General features: G+C 42.1%; 1 protein-coding gene across 5 annotated transcripts in view; it reads left to right on the top strand.

Moving 5' to 3' along the window:
• pacrg (PARK2 co-regulated) overlaps positions 1-25,338 on the top strand; it is a 194,998-nt gene that overhangs the window by 52,125 nt on the left and 117,535 nt on the right. For 3 of the 5 annotated variants that reach the window (XM_069152443.1, XM_069152442.1, XM_069152441.1), the window contains one exon: positions 12,035-12,115. In XM_069152443.1, coding sequence (XP_069008544.1) covers positions 12,050-12,115 — 66 coding nt within the window. In that variant the 5' untranslated portion in view covers positions 12,035-12,049. Of the gene's footprint in view, positions 1-10,043; positions 11,210-11,424; positions 11,445-12,034; positions 12,116-25,338 lie in introns of those variants that run through there. The other 2 variants (XM_069152440.1, XM_069152444.1) reach the window with 2 other exon arrangements.

Genomic DNA, 25,338 nt, shown 5'->3' with positions numbered 1-25,338 from the left:
CATTCATACTGCTAAAACAATTACAGGTAGTTTCCCTCTGTGTTCAGAGAGCTAGTGAGGTGTGCTTGTTCTATAATTACAACTCTCATTGTGTGCATCCCACTGCAGTGCCCCAAACCACCGTATCTGCCTCAGCCACTTTGTTCAATGGATGTCAGATCTCACTGTGTGGTCTATGTTGAGAGGGGCCATTATATTTAAAACACTGCAGGAACTTCTGAAACAACAGGGACACTCACTTCCTTTGTTCTAATTTCCTCTCTCCCTCCGTTTTTGACGCTAGCCTTCTCGGTATTGTCTTTTGTGTGCGGTGACACCTGCTCCTTTTTCTTCGCTCTTTTTCTCTCTCCGCTGTTCTCTTTATATCTTCCCCCACCAATCTTCATGCCTACCATGCTTTCGCACTCCGTTTTCCATGCTTGCTCTGGGTATCCCCACTGTGGAGAACTCTGCCTGTTTCATTTGAGTGTGGAAACGGTGTGCTAATATCGCCTGCTTAAACCCATTGGGTGTGATAATGGCAGTCATCACTCACTGATGCAGCACAAAAACTGACAGTTTGCTCTCCTTACGCTGACAAACAGCATATACCTCCCACTGTTGCGTCACTGTCTCTTTTGTCTCCTATTCCCTTTGTTCACTATGAATCTGTGTCTCCCTTCGACTGTCTCTTTTAGTTTCGTATTTGTCTCTTTGCATCCAAGATTCTTTTTTCATCCACCGTTCAAGCTGGTATATCTTTCATCGAGGCATATAGTCTGTAACCCCCTGAAGGATGCTGTTGAAAAAAAATGGAAGCTGCACTTGATTCTAAAAGCTTCCCAACTGATCATTTTACTCATGCATAAATTATTCAGTCAAGTCCTGAAAAGAGGGACACATTAAGAGTCGTGGCTACTATTACAAGTCAATCATCCTGCAGGGAATTCTCACTGCAGTGATGGAATTATTGGCAGGACAAATGGCAGATACATGATATGACCAATATGCATGCCTTTAAATCCAGCAGCATGTCAAAAAAGAACTATATATATATATATTTTGTCTCTTTACATTCCTTGGAAATAACACAAAGAGCCAGGATATTTAATTTCCAACCTGTCAATGTATTTTTTAATTTAACAGAAAGTGAAGCACCATTTATCTTTGGACTTCAAAATTAGAATTATATTCATGTTATCTTTTTTTGGGTTATTTTCTCGGTAAATGCTTTAAACTTACAGAAACGGAACAGTGATGACAAATTGTAAAAACCTTCACGTATTATCACTTCATGAAGTTGATATGGTAAAATAATTAACTTTTTTTAAAACCCTATTACGACTTATTACTTTACTTATTTTAGCCACTGGCCTACTGATAAATGTTGAAGTCCACTATTCACTTAAGCTTTGTTAACTCTCCTCCACCAGCACTTACCTGACTGCGTAGTGCTGTGTCATGCTCAGCGGTTAGTCGCAAACATTGGTCCATGTTTGGTGCTATCACTACCAGATAGAACTCTGTATATTCCACGCTATACATAGCTTTTAAATCTGGTGTGTGGTGAGACATTACCGCCCTGTTGGATGAATGCATGTTGGGCATGCTATATAGGTAGAGGATGTGCGTCTGACATCGGGTAACATCTACTTTGAATAGGGATAAAGTAATTCAATTGCGCGGCTCTTCTAGACTTTCCAAATGTTACCCGACTGCATTGATCAAATTCTGATACTGAAACGAATCATTCTGCGCAGGGTTGTGACACTCAGAAAATTTGTTAGCCACCATTTTAGAGCAGCAACAGTAACAACGGAAACAGCTACAGTGGAGCCCGTGACGTAAGCACGTGTCGACAATGTTTATGTAATTACTTTCACTGGCAGAAGTAGGAGACAAACGTTCTGCACTGCAGGTTTAAGTGTTGTTTACAATCGACCTGTCATTGGGCACTCAGAGTCCCATTCCATTTGAGTTACAAAAGTTTTAATTACAGTTGCATGCTTGATTACCTTTATGAAAAAATAACTGTAATTCAGACACATATTGTCCCCATGCTTGGTAGACAGATAACTGGGGATTTCCAGAATTGACAGCTTTTGAACCCCTGCTTGCAATGAGCCTTTATAAAAACATAATTAATTAAAAGAATTGATGTAAACACTTGACATGAAGGACAAAACAACGCTATCAACAAACGGCAAACAGCAGCCGCACTCTGGGAGGAGGGCCTCGAGTAAGAGGCATTGTTAAGAGGTGAGAGTGTGCAATATGTTTCTGTCTCTCAATTAGAACTGTGAAGGTGTCTGGCGCGTCTGCTCGTCTCACACAAGAATAAACTGCAGAAGCTGATTTGTGTAATTGTTTAGATGAGCCCAGAAAAAAACACCAGCATGACCAGTCTGTTTACTCACCCGCACTCAGAACAGAGGCGAGAAAACTGATGATGATTTAGGTTGTGTTTATAAGACACCCAGAAATCTTCACTGTGAACAACATCTCCTGTAAATAGTTAGGAACCTTAATCTCATTGCAGCAACAGAATCAAACACCTCTTGCCTCGCCCACTTACTTGTTAATCGGGTTGTGAAACAAGGGCCAGCAGGATACCCCATAGTTGTTAAGGAGGCCCATAGAAAACACACGTTTGATTTGCACAATAGTTCAATAATAGCAAACCATCCTGTTGAAACAGTCTATGAACCCCTTTACACTTTGCGATTGCTGCGGGCAGAAAAGAGAAATGCCTACACTGTAAAAGAAATCTGAATCTGTGAGTGCATGAAGTGATGAAACACACCAGCATGTCTGTCTGGTGTGAAGGAGAAAAGCATAAGGGAAGTTAAGCTATTTTATAGTATAGAGCCATCTTTTAGTTGTATTATTTACATAGGTCAGAGTCCACTTTTGCATCATACATGCAGTTTCTAACCACAAAACACAGCTACTGTGGAAAATGCTACAAAGAGTGCCCATAATTTGTGTATCGAACTGTTATTTCAAAACAAGGCAAAATAAACACGAAGTGGTATTTACTTGATTGTCTCACAGGAACCTCACGTCTGTCACAAAAATGTCATTGTCTGCCGTGGCAGCATGCGCTTTCCAGTAAAGCTTAGCCTTTTCCCATTAACCCACCTGATCCTGGAGCGGATCGGTGTGCCCTTTCAAATCGCTGTCTCCAGGGTAACTGCAGCAGTTACTCTCGCACCTGGTAAGAACTGAAAAGAGAGAAAGCAGATGATTCACCTGAAGCCAGAGACTGCAATCACCTCTATTCATAGATTAATAACCTTCTATGGTTCTCGACCGGCAGCATTTCAGTGGGTGGGTGCTCTGCAGCGTCGGCGGGGAATGCTAAAGCGCGGCATTGTACTTGCTCAGCAATCAGCAGAAAATGATTGCTAATTTTGATGGGGGATGTGATGTTTTGCTGTTTTCATGCACACCTGTACACACACAGAGATTCCTGCTATAAGCTCTCTCTGTGGTGTTGAAAAGACTACATGTGGATGAGCAGAAGACAGTTGCTGGGCACACCGGAGGTTTCCATCGGGGTTGCTGAGGGTCACTGATCTGCAGTCCCACAATCCCAGAGATGGTGGCTGCTGTGCGGCAAGAGCGAGACAGCACCACCCGACTGCAGGGTCAGGGCACCGGGGACTACGGGTGCTGTCCCTTCAAATGTGACAAATACGATGTGACATGTCAGTGCATGCTCAAGAACATCGCCCTCTTTCACTCATACCAGTGAATTATTTTTTTTTTCCCTTCCTTCCGCTCTGTTCCTTTCTCTGGCACACGAATACCCTCACACACACACGAACAGACATTTGGATACAAAAACAAACAGCAGCTTTCTCTATTTCTTTCTCACAAAGGCAGACACAAAAACACAAATACTCTGAAACAGAGAAACGCAGTTATTCACTCCTGAATGAACATACGCACACACACACGCACGCACGCACACACACACACACACACACACACACACACACACACACACACACACACACACACACACACACACACACACACATCGCTCTATTCCCCCTGTGGCTGTCATCGAAAGCAACTACTCAGGCCTACACAATGGAAAAGTAACAGCTTGCTTTTATTCTCCCTTTCCTCGTTCTTCTCTTTTCCTACCGTCCCTTCCTCCCCTCCACCGTGGTGGCTTCCAGTCATCCCATGTCATCCCACCTCCGCGGCACCTCTGCTGCCGCCCAACAGTTAAGTGCCTCTCAGATAGGCTGTCATATATATTTCAAAGGCGTTTCAAAGCTGATTCAGACGGACTGAATGCACATTCACCAAGAGGCTACACGGGGCGTCATTCCAACACGGTGGCTTTTTGGAGTCATTTTTCATTCTTGAATAAGACATTTTTGAATGTCATGCTCTCATTGTCAGTGTAGCGGTAAAGTGTACTTATGACTTTCAAAGTGGGGCAATAAAATATTTCAAGTTTTTTTTTTTATAGGTTTTAAGGCGATGCATTGCATGAGCAAAAAACTTCTATTAATTCACCACAAGATTTAAAAGGATGTAATTCACTATGTTGCTGCTTAGTTTACAAAAGTACATATTTGTGACATATATTATTATTAACTGGTGATGCTGGTTAAGATACATGTCAGTATAAAATTAATTAATTCTGTGTAATAAATGAGGTGTCATTTTTTAATGTGTATTTACAATTGTTTTCAAAATTCAATTCAAATTCCATACCTTTATTTGCCTTTTGTTCAGACAGATGTACAAACAAGGGCGTTGGAATTCTTCCATGAATCTCTCAGTTAAACCTGCACATTGAAAAGGTACCAAAAAGCATAATAATAAAAGATACACAGGTACATTATGTACTGTACATTGCTGCGTTTTTACACTGTGTATGCAGTGTAATTACAGGGTCAGATTTTGGAAACCATCTTTGGGAATACCGATATAGCATTCAGTACACATCCTGTACACAGACAGATGAACATATAGAACACATGATATGAATACTGATGTACAGATAAGACAAACATGGAAAGGCCAGTGATGGGGAAAAGAACACTCACACAAGTGGCCACAGTTAGAAAATCATCCCAATTTGTATTTCCTCCTTTGACGCTGTTATGGAAATGGTGGTAATTTCACCTGCACGTCTGCTCGTCCTCATAACCCCCACCCAGGATGTTGAATGCTGGGAAGTGTTAATAATATTTAAAGTTAAACGCCATCTGTTCCCAGAGCCTAACCTGAATACCAATACGGCTGCAAATGTTGCAATTAACAGAGCCAAGATGTCAAGAACACCGGAGAGGCAGCCTTTAAGCTTCCTGCTTCAGGAAAAGAGCGGCAGATGTGATGTGAGCAAAGATGACTCTTCAGTTCTCGTGGAAAAAATAGCTCCTCTTGTCCCCCCTTTCACTACCTCCATCTGCCCTCATTTGATAGGATCCCCGGTATCATCTTTACTTAGGGGGATCTGCTTTGAAAGATATAGACCTTATAAATGCCTGTCTCTCTCTATTTGAATGTTGGAGCAGAGACACATCAGTCAGGTGAATGAGAGGCATGCAGTTTTTTTTTCTGAAATTAAAGCAAATTGCATTTGCTCTGCCATACACAGTTTGTCGCCGCAGGGATTTTCCGTTTGTTTTTGCGCGTGTCATTGTGTGCATGAATATGAGAGGAATTCATTTGAGTAGTTTGATTTAAAATACGTACATAAGACAGAGCGAGACATTTGTACCCTGTACATTATGCATACCACTAATGTGGATGAATTCAAAAATTTAATTTATGAGTGGAAAGTTTTACCATCCACACTCCTGTTTTTAGATTTCTATTTTAATGTTTTGCTGTCAACACTGGCATTTTCTCTCCTTCTTCTTCTTCTTCTTCTTCTTCTTCTTCTTCTTCTTCTTCTTCTTCTTCTTCTCACAAGATGGTGCATTAAAGTCTGGATCTGCTAAAGGCAAATTTGGCTTCATAACTTCCCAGTTTCTTGTTGATCATTTTGTGTTTAAGTAGTCACACAGTATACTGAACGGCGAACCAACTTTGGTTGACTTGCTCTACAACTTGACCTCGTCGTCACCGAATAAGATGGATTCCATAAAATATTAACTTCTTATCATTACAAGAAGTGCATCATGCTCCTGAAAGTTCCATCACCTGACAATCACAGCGTATGTTAGCGCTTTCAAAATGTTCAGCTGTCCACACACACGCACACACCAGTAAAAGACAAGATAAAAAAAACATATGAAAACACATTTTCATCTTGACCCTCTATTCACTCTAAGTTGGTGGTTCTGAGCTTAAAAATGAACACTGTACATTTTAAAACCCTATTAAGCCTTTCAATTTTTTTTTCTCTTTCCTGCCCTATTCTATTTTATCCCTAAGACCATGTCCACAGTGGGAGAGGTGCACAAAGAGAGGCCAGCTTCTGTGTGCCCCAGCGGGATCGCTGGTGTCACTGTTCACACATTCAGGTTCGTGTGACACTAACCTGCGGGTGACAGTAAAGCTCCATTCTCTGGAGGGTTAGGTGTTGCCAAGGCTGCTGAAAGCACCACCGGTGAGGTCATGCTGTGAGGCATGCAGCATTCAGTGGATTTACTTTAACGATTAAGGCTTGAAAAGCCCGACTGCCCACACTGACACGACGGCCTGTAATCTATTTAAGATCAAAGTCTGCCAGTGTTTGACAGAATCAAAGACACATAACTCCACTTGTGAACTTAAGGACACATAAAAGTGTGCTATCTACAAACATAATGATGTAAACAATGATCAACTGGAGTGCAACGGTACAATAATAGATGTATTATCCATATGTTTATCATCTGGGCCTGTGTCTGATTATTACTGCCATGGTCCAGTGGGCATGTTAGAGTGTGTGCTCCGCAGGGTTGTGAGCTATGCCTTCCAATATCAGCTGCCCTCAAAGCAGCTTCTATAATGCATGAAGATCAATACACAGTGGCTTTTGTGAGTGAGGCCTTGCAACTCTGTGCCCATATCAAGTATTCTTGCCAACTGCCCTGCTGTTTGAAGAGATCTATGCCTTTGGATTTATCTGGGCTCTTGGGGAAAGCAGACTACAGTCTGGATACCCGAACTGCAATTGTCTGGAACAAAAACAAAGCTAGCAGTGCCGTGTTTGGGGTGTTTCTGACATTTGCAGTTTTATGACAGTATTTGATGGCGGCTCTCAGAGAAGCCTTTTCAAGAGATCAGTACTAAAGGGAGCATTATACCAGTAATCCATCTCACTTCCATCTCCTCCAAACTTTATGTTCAAAGGATTTCCCATTGAAGGATATTGCTGGTGTATTTATTGTATTTTAAAACATTTTTTTTACATGTATCCTGTGGTCACAATAGTGTCTCTCAATTACAAAATTAACCAATTTTGTACATCTCTAGAGCATCTCTAGGTGCATCTTTTACATGCAAAAGTAAAGACAAATGAATGATCTGCAAGCAAGGTAGATACATCTGCTTCTCTGTCTGACTCTAATAACAGTGCAACACCTACTTTTTTACTTTTTACCAAAGTGCATTTTGGGTATCCCTACCAGCCAACAAATGTGTTTAATGCATCATCCAACTGTTATCAGACTATTGAAAAGGCAGTTATCATCACACATCCGTCGCAAATATATAAGATAATAGGGTTCCACTAAACTGATGCAAATTGTAATTGGTCAGAAACTCATTCAAATGATGACAAATGTCATATTGATTTAGAGAGTGGCTTATTTATTCAATCAATCGTATTTTCCTCGTCTCACTTTTCCCAGTTCAGGGTCATGGGCTGCAGCCCATTCCAGCACGCACCGGGCACAAGGTTAGCAAACACAGTGGCCCTTCATGTTGAGTTAAAATCAGGTAACTAACTCACACACTTGGCAACATGAAATCACGAAACAGAGACACCTGGCTTCAAACTGAGGCTTTTGTGGCCATTGCGCCACGGTTCTGCCAAAGAAGTAAATAAGTGTCCAGATGTCACATCCATGACATTGTATCAGCAGGAGGATGCAAAAGCAGAAGTTGTGATGCTAAATTTATACTGCATTCGCCGAAATTACTGCTATTTACGTCACCCTAGTGGGATTGCTCCCAACCTTTTGGTCTTGTGACGCCAATGCAAGACACAGTTAATTATAAGTTGATTATGCCAAAGAGATATTATCAGCTTAACCACAGAGTGATGTTCCCGATGTTGTCCGACTTTCTAACAGTTTTTAGAAGACTGAAGAGGTAAAACTTTCTGGGAAAAAAAAATCTGAAATTAGGGAAGCATCGTGAAAATTAAACATACTAGTTGTAGCATTTTTTTTTTTCTTTTGAACTGCTTTTTAGATTCTTGCCTTGTCAGATTTTTTTTAAATTTTTTTTATTCTTCTGGCTTATTAAACCTCAGTTTGAAGTTGGGCTCTTTCTTACTGAAAATTATTTGGCACAAAAGACCTTGTGCTCCTAAAGCTTTAGTGATGTAAGGTGTCCAAGGCATAAAAGCTGCAAGATAACTAACAGTCATGAGGATGTCAAGCATAGTCTGCACATGCCCCACACACTCCTTCAAAGGATGCTAATCAGGCAAACATACCTGTGGAGGTTTACCAAGAATATGCAGAGCCTTTTAACAACTATAGGTTGTTCACCAATATGTCAGGTCCAATTCATTTTGCAGGAAGAGTACTGCTCAGATAATAGCCAGCTCTGTTTTTGATCAAGTGCCAGCAAATATATGCTGTGGCTTTCCAGTAAAAATCTCAAGCAACAGTGTGACAGGCTGTGATGCCAAAGTGACATGTTACTTCATAACAAATTACTGCCATATTTCAGTGATATTCCTGTTGGGAGGACTACATTTTGTATTGGAGTTAAGAGTGCTGTTATAATAGTGCTGTTTTATTGAACTTTATGGATTTCTAAAGCTTTAATGTTTAATAGATCTCTTCTGTAGTGTTCCTATAGGACATTAATATATCTTAGGTTGCATTTTTCCAGTCTGGTTTAATAGTCATAAAAAATTTAACGTGGCAGGAAATGGCACATACAACAGTACTGATTCACTTTTGCAGTGGCTGCCATTTATCACAGTCACATAGCTCGTACTCTTTGTGTGACTTTCACAACCTGACGAACTGTTAAACCCAACAAGCCCCTGGCCGCTTTCCCTACTGCCTAATGGCCTACTCTAATAGCTGTTTGTCTTGTTTCATGGTAATTGGGGGGCAACTGGCTCTGCAGAAAAGTCTCTGCTATCCTTTTTCCTACTGAGCTTCTTCTGCTGGGCCCCTCTGGGTCCTCTGCTTTGTAGGTACCAGTCTCTGCTCTAATGATATCATAATTGCTGTTTCCCCACACAGTGGACGATGGTTACCGAGCCTGAAGATGGCCCTGCAAATGAGCTGCAGATCAAACCAGGGACACCAGGATGATGAAGACACAATGTAGATCCATAAAAAAAAAACAACAATAACATATCCATCAAAGCGTGGTGTATTGCGGTGTCTTTTCGTTGTTCTTATTTCACCTTTGTTCTTTTCTTGTACCTGCCAAACCACCTGGTTATCCACAATACATCATTAGTGGCAGAAAATGCAAATGAAACTTCACCATGACAGTCAATGTGGACATTACACGTTTATCCTTGAAGAGTGTGTAAGAATCCCGTGTGGCGATCAACCCTAGGAGCCTGAGGTCCACATAAACACTTACACACATCTTCCAACGTGGACTAACGATATTTTCCGTATTTCACGCATCATTCTTGCAACGTCTGTTTCTGCAATCCACAATGACCAGCTCCACTCCTCCCTGCACACTCACAGGAGTGAGATAGTGCAGCGCTGTTTGAACAATCATTTCTCAGTCCAGCTGAATTCATGCTGACGCTCCAGTTTGCTCAGTTTGCTTTCTGAAAACTCCCCTCTTCCTCTTTTTAATCCTCTGAGGGGAAGCAGAGTGAGGGAGAGGGAAAGAAGGAGAGACCAGCATTGAATGCTGACAGGGACATAACTTGCCTTCCCTGCATACCTTGTTTACAGTCTCCCTCTCTGCTATACCCTCCTCTCTCAATGGAGCCATAAAAAACAAATAGGGGCTTTTAGAGAAATTGCCTGTGCACTGAAGATTAATAACAGTTGCACAAGTTCACCCAAGAAAGTCTCAGGAGGCCAGAATGATATTGAAAGTGCCACGACCCTAAATTGGAATGATTCAGTTCTCAGGCCGCTCTCTAACCAGCTTATTGAGAGTCAAGGCCTTGGTCTACCTGCCAGACAAAGAGCATCATTAACTATTTACCTCTGAATGAGGGTCCACTGCATGAGTATAATGATGAGCTGAGGGTGTGATCGATCCTCTGTGTCTAAGATGGAAGTGGCCTGGGAGCAGAAGCACAGAAAAAAAAAAAAAAAAAAGACAGGCCGTAGTGTGTGAGGTTAGGTCATCTTTTCATTGTTTGTAGCCTATTAGTTTAAAAGAAGTGAGGACAGCACCGATTCGATTCATTGCTATCACTGAACAAAAGAGTAATATGCACCGCCTGGCTGTTGGACCTACATTATCATCTTCACACGGCTTGCAAATGAAGAATTTATAGAGCTATGAATTAATCTGACCTCATGATAATTAAGAAAATGAGGTAAGAAGCTAAAATGTAGGCTCATAAATCCTCAGAAACATATAGTAATGAAATAATTAAAAAAAATCATATTAATGAAAGAATAAAGATAATTAAAATGTATTAAATCCCGACTTGTTGTAATATTACTATCTTTATAACTTGATGTGTGACTATTTTCTCATAAACCTATTTAATGCTTGTTATGAACACTCAGGCATCCTCGCACTGATTTAACTACGACACTTAAGATCTGCACGTTTTCAGCAGCGGCCTGGAAGTTTGTCTGGTGACATGGAGACACACTCGTCACCGCAGCAACCGAGCTAAAGCGTTCCGGAAGTTGCATAGCAACCACCACCACCACACACACACACACACACACACACAAAAGAAAAACAGGGGAGGGAAACAAACAAAAAAAACAAAACCCCCAGTAACGGTCGTTAAGTTTTGAGAGCAATATTAATTTATCAACCGAGCCCTTCATTTTCTACCTTAGTCGACGCATTCGAAATGTCGAAGACAAGGACTGACCTGAAAGCAGAGGACCTCACCGTGTCCCCCGCCAAGAATGCCGTGGTGAGTGAAGTTTTAACGCGAACGTGTTCGTAGCCTCACCGGCGCCGTCTTACTCCGAAACATCCGACTGACAGCTGACTGCACACACAGCCTGCAAGCATGTGAAAGAATGAGGTTGAGTCGTGTTTTGTGTGGTCCGTGCAGTCAGCACTCCCAGATCGCCATCGTCATCGTTGTTGACACCCACTACTTTATCTGTATAATTAACATAGACGTTAAATGATCTACAGCGGAGGTAGGTGGGCTTCGTCTTATTTGTCACTTCGAAATGATCCTTCCCTTTCGATTCCTCCAATTTATTTATTGTCATTCATAAGAAGGTTTTTATTTTCTGCTGCGGGTGCACAGCAACACGTGAAATAAATGCACACAATGCCTGAACTCTCCTGCTGTCCCTGTCCTCTAATGTGGATGTGTCTGTGCCAGTGTGTGTCTATGTGTGTGTGTGTGTCTATGTGTGTGTGTGTGTGTGTGTGTGTGTGTGTGTGTTACTCTTTTGGTCAGACAAGCCTGAGTGGCTTTCACACAAGCATGGAGAGTCGAGAACTCTAAAATTATCCAATAACTTTTATGGGCTCAAATGACACTTTAAGATCCCATTTTAAAGCTATAACAATGATTAGACGCTGTGAAACTCAGAAGCCACGCTAAGAAAAATGCAAATGCTGTTTTTTTATAACAGGGTTTGCATTTAGGGAGAGACATGCTTTAATGTAGACGTTAAATTATCTACAGGGGCCTCTTATTCTTATTTGCCGCTTCAAGTAATCCTTTCCTTTTGATTCCTCCACGATTTCAACTGGGTTCGTCGCATCCGCTCTAAAGGCAGGACCCGGGGAAATGTCGATCAAGTTGGACCTAAAAGCAGAGCCATTCTCCATTAAGTCCACCTTGAAGAACGCTGTGGTAAGTCAAGTTTAACATCAACGCGAGCATTCATTAGGACTGTCTGACTTGGATTTATCTCTTTTTATTCATGAGAAGTTTTCATTTTCTGCTCGAGGCGCATAGCAACACATGAAATCTGGGGATGGTGTCGTATCCGGCACATATCTTCGGAATATATCTTTTTTTTTTTTTTTCAATCTGAGAGTTTTTCTTTGGTTTGCTGAGCTACCAAAGACTTTATATGTTCCTAAGAAACTGCCATTATTTTTGGACTCATGCACCTTTTGTTTTACTTTGGGTCAAACCTGAAGCATCCTAGATCTTCATTCCCTTGCAGAGAAGTTCCTATCTTGGAGCTTCAGTCCAGTGTAGTTAAACTATATTGAAGGAGTTGACTAATTTCCAAAGACAGTCTTCCTCTCCTCTCATTTACTGCAAATGAAGATGAATCAGGAATGTGTAAAAGGTTCTATAGCAGCGCACATTAGTCTTTATTGACTCCATGGACCCTATTGATTGGTCAGTAAAACTAGCTTTTGTCTGGCCCAAAAAAATGGATGGTCAGAAATCTTATTTAATTGTATCTGGGTTGGTCTTCTGTTCCTGCATTCTATCCCTAAATGTATTAGAGAAAGATGTGTGTCTAATTTTGTTGCCATGGTTATCCATTGTTTAGTGTACTCACAAAATTGTGGAATGGGCAAATTGTGTATGACCAGCAGCTTTAAAAGTAATCTTGTGAAAACAGGATAATGTATAAAACAGGCTTTTCCTTTAGTTGATGTTTGCCGCCAAAGGCCATGAAAAATGTAGGTTACATGCATCCTGCTATGCTCTGGCAGATAGGATAGATAGACTGTGGGAACAGCTAAGGTGATAGACTATAAGATGCTGAAAAAACAGGCCTCCCAGCAGCACATTTTACTGGCATCCTTTCGTTGGCATGCATAAACTTGAGCTTATCAGCGCTTGGGTAAGATTGTATAAAAATAAAATGTGTAGACACACTTTTTAAACACTCGAACCTGTGTTAGTTATATGAGGGGCAATTAAAAAGTTCCAAGACTGCACAATTGTGTTCTCAACACGCATCTGAACTTGGAGTGGAGAGTGCACATCACATTTTGTGTCAAATTATTGAGGGACAGAAAAAAAAAAAAGTCGCAGGGAGCCAAATCTGCCGAGTTGGGGCGGTGGGGAGATCCGACTGTGTTGTTGTGGGTGAGAAACTCGTGCGTTGTGAAGCATTTCAAGGGTCTCTGTGGCCTATTTCTCAAGTTGGACACAAAATTGGATGTACGCTATCTGCTCATGTCTATGGTGAAATAGTAAATGCTCAAAAATACCCGCGTAACCCAGGTGCTGATTTTGATCAAGCAACATAACTTGAAATACTCACTCAGGAAGATTATAGCTTTCCCTTCCTCCGTGCACATCACCGTGCTGCGCTTTTTCATTGCTCCTTGTCGTCCTTTTCTATTACTGATATTGTACTGTACAACTTTGACTCATTTCACAAGAATAATTTACAGTGTTTTCATCAGCAGATTCGGTTGAGTTTTGCCTTATGTTTGAACGCTTTTAATGGTTTTGTGTGAAGCACTTTGAATGGCCTTGTTGTTGAAATGCATTATACAATTAAACTTGCCTTGCCTTGATGTTGTTCACCTTTTGTCATCTGAAAATCTGGTGTTTCCGTTCATGTGAGGAGCAGTTATGTTATGCTTTGCTCTGATCTCGAGAGATGCAGAATCCTACTGCAGTAGTGTCAGAGTCATATTGCTTAAATTGAGCTTAAATTGTCAAATGTTAGAGAAATTGCCTGTGCACAGAAGATTAATAACAGTTGCAACAGCTCAGCCAAGAAAGTCTCCAGAGTGAAGCATGATTATGGAAGAATAAAAGTGCCACGTCCCTTCGTTGGAACGATAGAGTTCTCAGGCCGCTCTCTAACCATCTTATTGGGAGTCAAGGCCTTGGCCTACCTGCCAGACAAAGAGCATCATTAACTATTTACTTCTGGATGAGGGTCCACTGCATGAGTATAACGATGAGCTGTGGGTGTGATCGATCCTCTGTGTCTGTGACGGAAGTGTGGCTGCCCGGGAGTTGTGGCAGAAGCACAGAAAAAAAAAGACAAATCATCTCGGGTGAGGTTAGGCCTGTGTTTTCACTGTTTGCAGCCAATTACTTACAATAAGTCACATGATTCTCAGCCTTACGTGAAATTGAACAGTTATTCACAGGCAAGCTCAGTTAAAATTGCTCATCAGAAACACTTACAGTTCATGTGAGGGGGTTACTTCTTCTGTCCTTCGCTCTGTTATAGAGGGATGCCAAATCTTGCTGTATATAATCAACATAGTCTGGGATGTCTCATACTCTTTCATGCTTTTAGTCATCACTTGGCGAGGCAGCAGCGGCTGGTGAGGAACAAAGTATGTCACAGGCAGCCATATTGCTGACATTTAGCTTAAACTGACAGTTTGAGGGATTCTTTTGCTCTTACTCGCCTGATCTCTCAGGCAATTATCCTTCACATTCTTTCGAGACAACACCAAGCTCTTCATTAGAATTTATTTCTTTAAGGGTGTAAAATAAAGGCATGTGGCTCTCAGTATAAGACACTTTTACTTTTTCAGTATCTAGACTTAGAGGCAGGCTTGACAACACGTCACTGTCTTTTGTCAGGGATGTAGTAAGAAGTTCTATTTATTCAGGGAGTTTCAAGTATACTGTATATTTTGATTTCTGTTTTGTTTTGATGCTTTTTATGTTGACAGCTTTGAGTTGGTTTGTGGTGAAATGAGAGCGCTGCATCAGAAGTTGAGTCAACAATAGGTCAGCGATAACTTAATGAATGACTTTGAGTGTCAGTTGAATAATTTCTGTCAGCAGTTCCCAGGCTCTCACTTCCATATTTTCTATATTTCCAAAATGTTGGCTGTCCGAGCTCGGGTGCTTTGATGCAAACAATTTAACTAGGTCTTTGTTTTTTTTTAAGGCAGCTAGCGCCTTGTTACATTCACGCTGCACTTAAAAGAATTGGACTCGTGCTGAATAGAAGTGGAAGAACTGCATAGTTCTGATGACAACAGTAAATACTTGAAATTGAAACTGCAGCTGCCTTTTTTTTTTTTCTGTAGCAGGGACTGCCTTGAGATGCAAAAGAGTCAGTCAGAGCTATCATTGACTCCTGCCTCCTTTTTTTGAAGGTCATAAACAAATCTCCTGTCAAGAGCTTTCATGAGCGAGGCTCCTGCGAAACACTTTAATATTCACCATCTCCCCGAAGGATCTGCTGTGTCTTGAACATGAATGATACTCGCACGCTGCCGTAGCACTGGCTAAATCCTCAACAAAAAACATTACATTTTTCAGAGGTTTGCTTGTGTCTGCTGCCCTCTGTTTTTTTTCCCTCCCCTGTGGTCACTGACATATCACTCCAGAGGGGGCAGCTTCCACGGAGAGCTGTGATTTGTATGTAACGACAAGCCCATTTCAAGCCTTGAAAAAGTATAGGGACTTGAAGCATTGGCTTATTATACTTTAAAGTATTTGTGGTCATGGAAATTGAATCAATAGCTCGGACCCTCGAAACTCTACCGCCCGCCCACTCCTCCCCCCCACCCCCCAGTGATTCATCGTCAAGCATTTACAGAGAAGAAAGATGCACTTTATATTCTGGTTGGAGGTCGTCACCTTGTGTTTCATACAGAGATGTGAACAAAGCTGTTATTTTCTGTGTCAGAGGGTTATTCCAGTCAGGTGACAAAAAAATTAAATCTTGGGAGACAGTTCAAACACCTGCATAGTGTTGCGACACGGATGGACATGAATACTTAGTATATGTGAACATGGCAGTCAACAAAGATAAAAGAGAAGAAAATCTGGATGTTTATGAGTTAAGCGGAGTGACATGGAGTGACATGGATGACATTGTCACACAGAAAGGCTCCAGGCCGGGATTGAACCCAGAACCTCCTCACTTTCAGGCGACAGTGCTAACCACTTCACAACGGTGCAAAAAACAACAACAGAGAAATTGACAAAACGGATCTTCTGTCTCAAGTTCAGGGCATGAATTTGCATAACCCCCCTGAGTATTCTGGTGATGCACCGAATGCCGGCTCGAAATTTACAACCCTATCTTTTTTTGAAAATGTAAAAAAAAAATAAAAAAAATAAAGTGCTGTTTCATTACCAAATCATCAAATCATCTCGCCACGAATCTGTGGTGTGAACTGGGCTTAACAAAAACCGATGATGGCTTCATCCCATCAAAATGCATGCATGCGCGATATTAGACCGCTGAGAGACTGAAATGAAATGCAGTTAGTGAAAAAACCCACACAACTAAAGATATAGCAGGGATTACAATCACTCTACTGACAGTATGGCAAAGTCTGTGATTGTTGTCAAATTTATTTAGACGTGCACAGACACTTATTCCATGTCTCTGCTTAAACTCCGAAAAACATTTGGTCAATAACTATTGAGCTCACTTGAGATCGGTCTTTTAGATAGGATATCGATTTATAAAATCTTGAAGATGTGTAATATCTGACCTTAGATCATCATCATGTTCTAGAATTGATTTGTTGCCTTTAATTTGTGAGACGTTTTTCGTAGCACATCCTGTAATGTTTCCTCTTATGATGTACATGCTTTTATGCTTTAACAACAACCTTCTGTGATTATAGTTCCAAAGTCTTGAGTCATGAAGCCCTTTCTCCAAGGAAGTGCTCTTTTAAGGAAAAGACAAGAAAGAAAGAAAGAAAGAAAGAAAGAAAGAAAGAAAGAAAGAAAGAAAGAAAGATATTCTTAGGGTTTCATTCTCCTTTGTCCTCCACTGCTGTTACAGCTCAGCACTGTGCAGAAGTTTAAATCACTAAAAGCAAAGTGAGGATGCTTTAAGAATAATGGCATCGATATTTTGATTTCATCTGTTAATGCAATATAAAATATGATGAAGAGAAAAAAAAAATACACCTACCTTTAATGCAGCACCAATTTACCTGCAGTTTTTTTGGAGTACTTGGTCGGTAGATTGTTCTCTCTTGCTTCTGCCTCTTCGCGTAACCCCAGCCTGAGTCCATGATGTGGACATCAGGGCTCTGTGGAGGCCATGCCATCTGTTGCTGGACTTCTTTGTCTCCAAAGATAGTTGTTTATGACGCCTTATGTTTGGGGTTGTTGTTATTCGGCAAAATAATTTGGACCGATCAGACATCTGCCTGACGGTATTCTGCGATGGACGAAAAATGCAAGGGCATGGAAATGATCCACTTCATGATGCTGTGGTGCGCAGTTCACCTTAGAGGGCAAATCGATCCAAACTACACCGACCTCAACTGTGCTGTGTTACAAGGGTCTGCAGATTGCTGAGACCTTAATAACAATCACACCCCCATGTACTGTTTGCTTGGCCTCTGGGATAAAATTTGAGCTGGCAAACAGTGTCCCCAAGTCCGGTGCAACCCTCCGGACAATCCACCCCCCCCCCACCCCCTCCACCCACCACCTCCCTCCGGCCCCACCGTCATCCCTGGCTCACCCCACTAACCTCAGGGGACAGATGGAGACTCCGTGCTGGCAAACGTGACCTCCATACCTTATTCTTTTCCTCCCCCGCAGCATCATCATTATATACCTGAGCAGATGTCTCGGCTCCTCATGCTGCCTCCCTCTCAGTCTTTACCTCTTTCTCTCCCTTTCACTGCAGAAGCTTCATTCAGGGGGCCACGACTCTGGAGATGAACACATTCACACAGAGAAACAATGAGCTCCTAAACAATTACTTTATTTCCACAATAAATCCTAAAGCAAATCAATTAAATAATAATGACAGCATAATAAGAGGTAACAGAGCATGGAGGCATTTTGATTTAATTGTAGTACTTTTGCTTTGTGGGTAGTTCAGAAGCATGCTTTGTTAAGATTGTGCCAGTGATGTGTTGATTCACGTCTTAGCTATTTGCCTTTGACGCTCTAACCCCTGAGTGCCATCTTAATAAATGAATCTATCTGAACAAATTAAACAAGTGACAGTTTAGAATTGATCCTTGATTAGGCTTTAAATGAGTCTACAATTTCAGTGCGACCTGATTAAATGTAATCTCACTTTAAATTGAAATATAATTTAAAGCTAAAGTGTCGTCTTAAATTTGATTTGGTTTAGAATTAATCCAGATTTCAAAGTTTGTCTAATAGCCTTGTGTGTATTAGTTAAAGCTTGATTTAAGATAATTAAATCCTTTCTCGGATCCACTGAAAAACACCACAGGGTGGACTAATCATAACAAACAGAACATGAACACAGCAAGAATAGTGTGAGATAAAAATAAGACCATTGTCAGTTTAATGGATAGCAGGCAGTTGTTGGCCAAGATTGAATCCTTGAAAGCTTTTATGGAGATGAATCTGTCTATTTATTATTTTTACTTGCTGTCAAAATCCTTCCTCCCCATCACTCCAAACATATTTACCTGACACGGGGACTCATAATGTGCCCAGCGTGATACATAAATTGGCCGTGAAGCTGGCTGGGTTGTTTTGTGTCGGTGTTGTGGCTTGCCTGTGGAAGTCAGGGCAAATTGTCGGATGGCATGCCGCAGATTCCCTCACCTGTCTGCTCGCCTGCCTCATGGAAATGTTTTCTAAACCAGTGGTGCTTGTAGGCACACACTCTCGCACACAATATTTTTCTGCATTCCCTCTGCTCCGGCACGCTCATCTTATCAGCACCAGAAGCCTGCAGTCCATCCCAGTAAACACCTAAGTTATTTGAGGAAGAATTGAGTCATGGTAAAACAGGTTAAATCGGCAATAGGCTCTAGAGGCCTGCTGGCTTTTCCATTACTATCGATCAACCACGGGACCTGAAGGCCTTGAATGGACGGAGCAGTGGCTGACTTGGAAGTCTTCCAATTTTCCTTGAACTTTTTACTTTGTTGACTTTAGCTGCTTTGCGCCCTACACCAAAACAAACTGTGGAAAAATATGACTGACCCAGATAAAAGCATATTTTTAAACATTGTGTAAAGATGTGTTTTATATCCACGGAACGCTGATAATTAAAAGTGATCATAAAAGGGAAGTGAAGTCTGTCTGTGGAATGACAATTTGAAACTTTGCCACCAAAGCGAGTGTAGCATCTCAATAGCAATGAGTCTTCGGCTGGTTTTTCAGGCTTTTTGTGGCTGGATATAATTTGCAGCATCTTCAAATATGAATGAGGATAGTAATAAAGAGTTACTTACAACAGTTGCATTTTCGTAGTGATGAAGTGGCATAAAAAAAGAGAGATTTGTATCATACAGACACGGCCGTTCCTCAAATAACTTGTTGAGGTGATCCTGACAGTTTGTAACTAAACTGTCACTAACTAACACGATGAGCTGACTTTGCTACAACCTGATTGGCTGTTGAAAGAGGTGACATGCTTGATGTTTTGCAGACTGACGACTTGACCAAGCGGCAACCAACAGTGACGTCATCCATTGCTTTTTGAACGGCCGTTATGAAGCCTCGATTTTGGATATTGGCCGTCGCTATATGCCAGTTCGCGGTTTGGAGCCAGAAGTCACCATATTTGGATGAGCTGGGAGGAAATGATGGGTGGATCTGACTTGATCGGATTGGAAACCCGAAGATACTACGTCCCACCCATCTATAGCGGAAACCTCACTGCATCACGGGCCTGTCCATCAAATGGACAAGTCCCCAAAGACACTCTGCCACTCTTTTAGGCCTATTTTTTTTTTTTAATTATTGGTAGGATTATTGTCAGATGGACCGCCAGAAAACTAATCAGAAAGAGGGACTTTTGCTAACGACACCAAAATGACTTTTGGAAAAATATTTATTGACTTTGTATTTCATGAGAGAAGTTGAATGGGAGTCTATGGAGCCGGAGGCCTTTTGGAGCCGACCACTCGGTGGTATCGCACCCTAAGGCACTTCGATATCAGCCCCCTGTTTTAGACCCAGAAGCTACGTCTACGGCCAGAACGTGGTTAAGTTACAGTGAAAATCTGTATTTCACCTAAGAACGTATTTCGCAGAACTTGTACAAAGTAGTCTTTTGCTTTATGTTCTTCTCACCAGGTATCAACAGATAGGTTAGGCTCTAATTGATAGCCTGCCATCTGAAGTGCATGACTGCTGAAATGTCTGTGACCTTTTCGGGGGTTCAGGAAAACACCATCTGGAATCTTCAGTCAGATTTGGAGAAGTATTTCCACAACGTTCTATCATGACCTTATAGGAAGTGCTCGGCTGATTATATCTATTATGTTTGCTTTCCTCAGCGCTTGGTTGACAATTACACTGGCCTCTGTGTTTGTTATGTTCTCCTTCAAACCCTTGTAGCTTGCATTCTAATTAGACGGCTTTTAATAGAGAATGTTTATTGCTCCTTGCAGGGCCTCTATTTTCTGCTCTAGAGTTAATTAGCCCCATGTCATGTGATAACCACCACAGAGGACATCCAGACCCATGCCTTTTCTATGAGCTGTGTCCTTCTTGTATCGATAGCGAGAGCGCGGGCCATTGGCTGAATTATGTGCTTGATTTCACTTATATTAAGAGCACAGATTAATTTAAAGACATACTTTGATGTTGCTATAGCAAACATAAACACACACACACACACATGCAGACTGTGGTTGATGTGGGTTATTTGCTCTTTAGACATTAAATCCCCTGTAATTGGCCTGGAATTACTATTAAATCACTGCTTTGCTTAATAGGTTGTCAGCTTTTATCCTACTTTTACAGACAGCAAAGTGATGGCTTGATGTAACAAAAATCAGGCCGTTTCGGTTTTTGACAGCTCAGTAGCATTTGTTGTGTTCTGTGTTGTTGACTCCATAAATTTTGGTAAGTTTCAATTTGTGATCACTTTTAATCTCATTTGAGCCAATTTGTCTGTAGTTTGTCACGATGTCCCTCTTCATCATAAACTATTTAGAACTCAAAATTAAACTGCTGACAGGCAGATTTCTCACAGCTGACAAATGCTTCAAATTGGCTTTTAAGCTGACCCCTTTTGGAACGGTATTTGCAATTGAACATCCAAGTTAAGTCAATTTTCATCAAAGGTTTGCATTACATTGTGTGCCACATTATTATGCTGTCTGCGTCCTCATGAGAATATGCTGTACCTCTCACAAGTGCTCACAAACTTACACGAGACTGCGTTAAACTGAAAGGACATTAGCCGTTTGTTCACCCACCCTCCATCATTATCCCCCATCACTTTGACTTGTCCTTGTTAGAGGAGAACGGGCCCTTCTTAGTGCTCTAATCTGAAGTGTTAGGTCTGTGTTATGCACTTGACTGCAGGGTCATATGTGGCAGCTCGTATACTGCCTACATCAACATAATGGGAACCAGGAGCAGAAAAATCAATGTATCTGACAAACACAGTTGTTCCAATCCAATAATGCCAAATGGTGGCCTTTGTTTTGCCACCACCTGCTTTGAAAATCTTTGAAAATCACCATCAGTGCAATAACAGTGGCCTGAACTTTTGAATTTTGCTGACCAGCACTGAGACCAAAATGGGCTGCATATCTGGAATCCCTGAAGGAAGACCATGCATTAGTAATACATTACAGTTGCAAGCTTGTAATGATGTTAGAAAATATGTTGCAATGTAAATGATCTTTCTGTCAGAAATCTTATTAAGATATTTCTTTAAAGAGAAGACTGATGGTAGCGCAGAGCAAAATAGCATCTGTGAGACGCTGTAGTACGCTGAAAGCAGTTTAAAACTCAGAGCAGCCAGCTTCATGGATGGTGCTCCAGGGCTGCGGTGTTATTCACCCAGTGCCAAGAAAGTGAACCTGCAAACCCTATGAGATTAGAAGTAGTGTGTATGTTCCCTTCAAAATTCCATTGAGGATTACTGTGCTGTTTAGCTCATGCCTCGCATCCAGCTGAGTCAAAGTGCTCCCAGTTGAAGGCACGCTGGAGGCAACAGCTCTGCTGCGGCAAGCTGGAGAAGGCAGGGAAATGGGAAGGGCTGGAAGGCAAAAGTACTCCGATGCTGTCAGAAACGATCCACATCACGGCCCGGCACCCCTCTGCTCCAGCCACCTCTGCTCATTACGCTCGTCGTCCGGAAACACCAAGGAAATTCGACTAACGACTGTTTGATCAACACGGCGCGCTGTAGCAGAGGATGACAGGCAACCTGTTCATGACTCATTTTGTCTCTCTCTCCGTCTCCCGCTCCGTCTCTCTCTTCCTTTCTCTCCCTTCGACTTTTGTCTCTGTATTTTGATCTTCTTCTCTCCACTCTGCTCCCCTAAGACAGAGGAGAACAAAAGGAAAGACAGAAGAAAAAGCAATATAACCTCTTGGCCCTTATCTGCGGAGCACACCAGAGCATGTCTGGCCTCAGACACGGCTTTGCCTGTCCTTTGAAGGAGCTCATCTCCCTTTGATTTCAGCCAAATGGTGACAGATGCTCAACTTTCCATCTGCCACTCTGACACCCATCTCTTTAGTGTTGTTGAATCTAACTGACTTTGTTTGGACTGTCTGTCTGGCTGTCTGAATGAGGTTGTGACTTGGATGCTGATGTGCTAATGTGAGAGATTGTCACAAAGACCTTTGGCTGAAACGGATAAAAGCAACTCCCCGGCACTTTTTTGAGGTCATCCGCACTGTCTTGGCTGTATTTTTATGTCAACGCTTCAGACATTTAGTTGATGCTCTGATACTGAGTGATTTAATGAGGAGTCTTAAGGGTCATCATCATATTACCTTGACAATATTCCTCTGAGAAGACATAAAAATTCAAGCCAAGGAGACTCATAGAAAGCAGCCTTTTTATGAGAGTAAGAGTGAGCAGACAGGGACGATATTGGTGAGCGAATATGATTCAGCAGGGGCAGGATGACAAGCACACTTCTTTTTTAGTCAGAGTTTTTGATGTTTTTTTTATGACTAAAGATAAAAGGCATTTTGCAGTTCAGACTGAACTTGGGAGATCATTTTAAACTCTTGCCTAAATAATCAACAGTAATATAATCTTTTTTTAAGAATTGCTTTGATGTGGTCAGTCTTTTAGATCGTTTGTACTGACTATAAGACACATCACTTGTCTCTGACAATGAGACTGAAGGCACACTGGCTGCTATTGTAGCAAACCCTTGATTTGCAATTTCTCATTCACACCACCTTGATTTATGCCTGTCATCAGAGGTGTGGGATAGCGGAGGTGGCGCAGAAATACTCATGCTAATAGCCAAGACACCTGTTTCACTGTCAGAGCATCAGCAACCTGCAATGCGGGGCAAGAGGTGGAGAAGTGGGAGGAGTGATTGAATAGATGGAGGGATAGATAAATGGATCGTACGGTAGGAGATTAATACTGAAGTGACTTTTGTACAGTCAGCTCAAAAGCCAGGGGGTTGCTGGTACAACGTGCTTTTTGGTTATTACTTCGCTTTATCATCTTTATATTTGTTTGTTTGTGCTGTTTGTTACAGGTTTGCATGTGTTATGCACCTCCTGTAGCTCAGCTAAGTGTCGCCTCGCTGTCTGCTGCAGCAAGTGCAGTGTGAGAGTGACGCGTCGGAGAAGATGCCTGTTTTTAAGGCATCCACGGAGCAAATTTTTTTTTTTCTTTGTCTCTCAAAGGGTTGGACTATCATTCAGACTATTATCCTTGCAAGAGGTCACAATAGACCTCTGTTCCATAAATACCACTCGCTGTTTCCTCTGCTGGGACTCTAAACAAATCTTAGATGAAGAAGCAAGTTTTGTTTTATTCATGTAAGTAAAGGAAGTAGAGTGGGGGTAGATATGTGCTTTTTTTTTGGGCTAGATGTGTGCAGCTGATTTAGGCATGCTCTGTGTCTGGGGTATCTACTAGCTGTGATGTAGCCTTCAGTGTGCTTCCCCCTCCGTTTAATTTATGTAAAGGTCACATTTCAGACCACGCCAGGCTTTTGGTCTCTGCGTGGCGTCTCTGTAAGCAAACCTCCAGCATCATTTTTTAACGGACAAGACTGATTTCCAGGAATAGAAAGTCACAGTGGGCGTGTGATAAGACCAAGGGCCTGGGGTTCATTTTGCAATACATACTAATCACCTAGATAATGTTCTTCACTGTTAAACAATATTCTCGTATCAGAAGCAGAACCTGTATCTCTTGCCATGTGCAGGCTGCTTATCTCCCCATGCCTCCCTCCACTCCTCCGGGATCTGTCAGCGCCGGGCTATACCTGTGACACTGGGGAACGTGGTGTGTATGTGGCCGCGGTGTGGTGTGGTGTGTGGTGTGGTGTGGTGTGTGGTGTGTATGTGGCCGCGGTGTGGTGTGTGGTGTGGTGTGGTGTGTGGGGTGGGGTGGTGTGGGGTGTGGTGTGGGGTGTGGTGTGGGGTGGGGTGGGGTGTGGTGTGGTGTGGGGTGTGGTGGGGTGTGGGGTGGGGTGTGGTGTGGGGTGCTGTGCTGTGCTGTGCTGTGCTGTGCTGTGGGGTGGGGTGTGGTGGGGTGGGATGGGGTGTGGTGAGGCTGCAGACTGACCTGCTACCTCCTCTCTCGTCTTCATGGCTGGCTGTCTGCCCGCGGCGAAATCAATGGCCTCCCGCTGCTCTGGGTCTGTCCGTCTCGGGCTCGGGGGCTCTTGCTGCCAAATCAAATGTCCCAAAGCTCCCATGCTGCTTCCTCACTAAAGCGTTTGCTCACCTGTGTCCCTGACTATCTACTCACCTCCTCGCCTGGTTCTAGCCGTCTTGCCCATCTCCGCATCTCCCCGTCTGCCTGTTTATTTTTTTTACGACTGCCTCCTTATCTGCTTAGTTGGCTGTCTCCTTACTACCTGCAGAACAAACTTAGGTTTGGATGAGTCATGCAGCTATTCTGAACTCTGGCTGGCACTCCATAACCTATAACAAAAAGTGTTGTTGCTGACTTCAGAAATATTTCTATCCTATGAGCTGCTGTTTAGCCAGTCATCAATTAAATGTAGTTATGAGGATGTTTATTGATGAGAAGCTAGTTATTTGGTGAATAAAAATGGGAGGCGTTGAAAGCGCGGCCGCAGAAGTGGCAGTTGCAGCAGATCAGGGATGTAAGTTTCCTTTGTGTGTCTCATTAATTTCATGGCATCGCGCAGTGGTTTTATTACCTTCAGGTGATTGCAGCTGTAAACACACAGCTTTGGATCAGTGCTCCATTCTCATTAACAGCCAGGACTAGACAGTGTGCTTGTATAGTAGAT

This window comes from Embiotoca jacksoni, unplaced genomic scaffold (assembly GCF_022577435.1).
Source record: "Embiotoca jacksoni isolate LCO1_2020_lvr unplaced genomic scaffold, fEmbJac1.0.p SCAF_18, whole genome shotgun sequence".
Lineage (NCBI taxonomy): Eukaryota > Metazoa > Chordata > Actinopteri > Embiotocidae > Embiotoca > Embiotoca jacksoni.
This window is presented reverse-complemented; position numbering and strand designations above follow the sequence as displayed.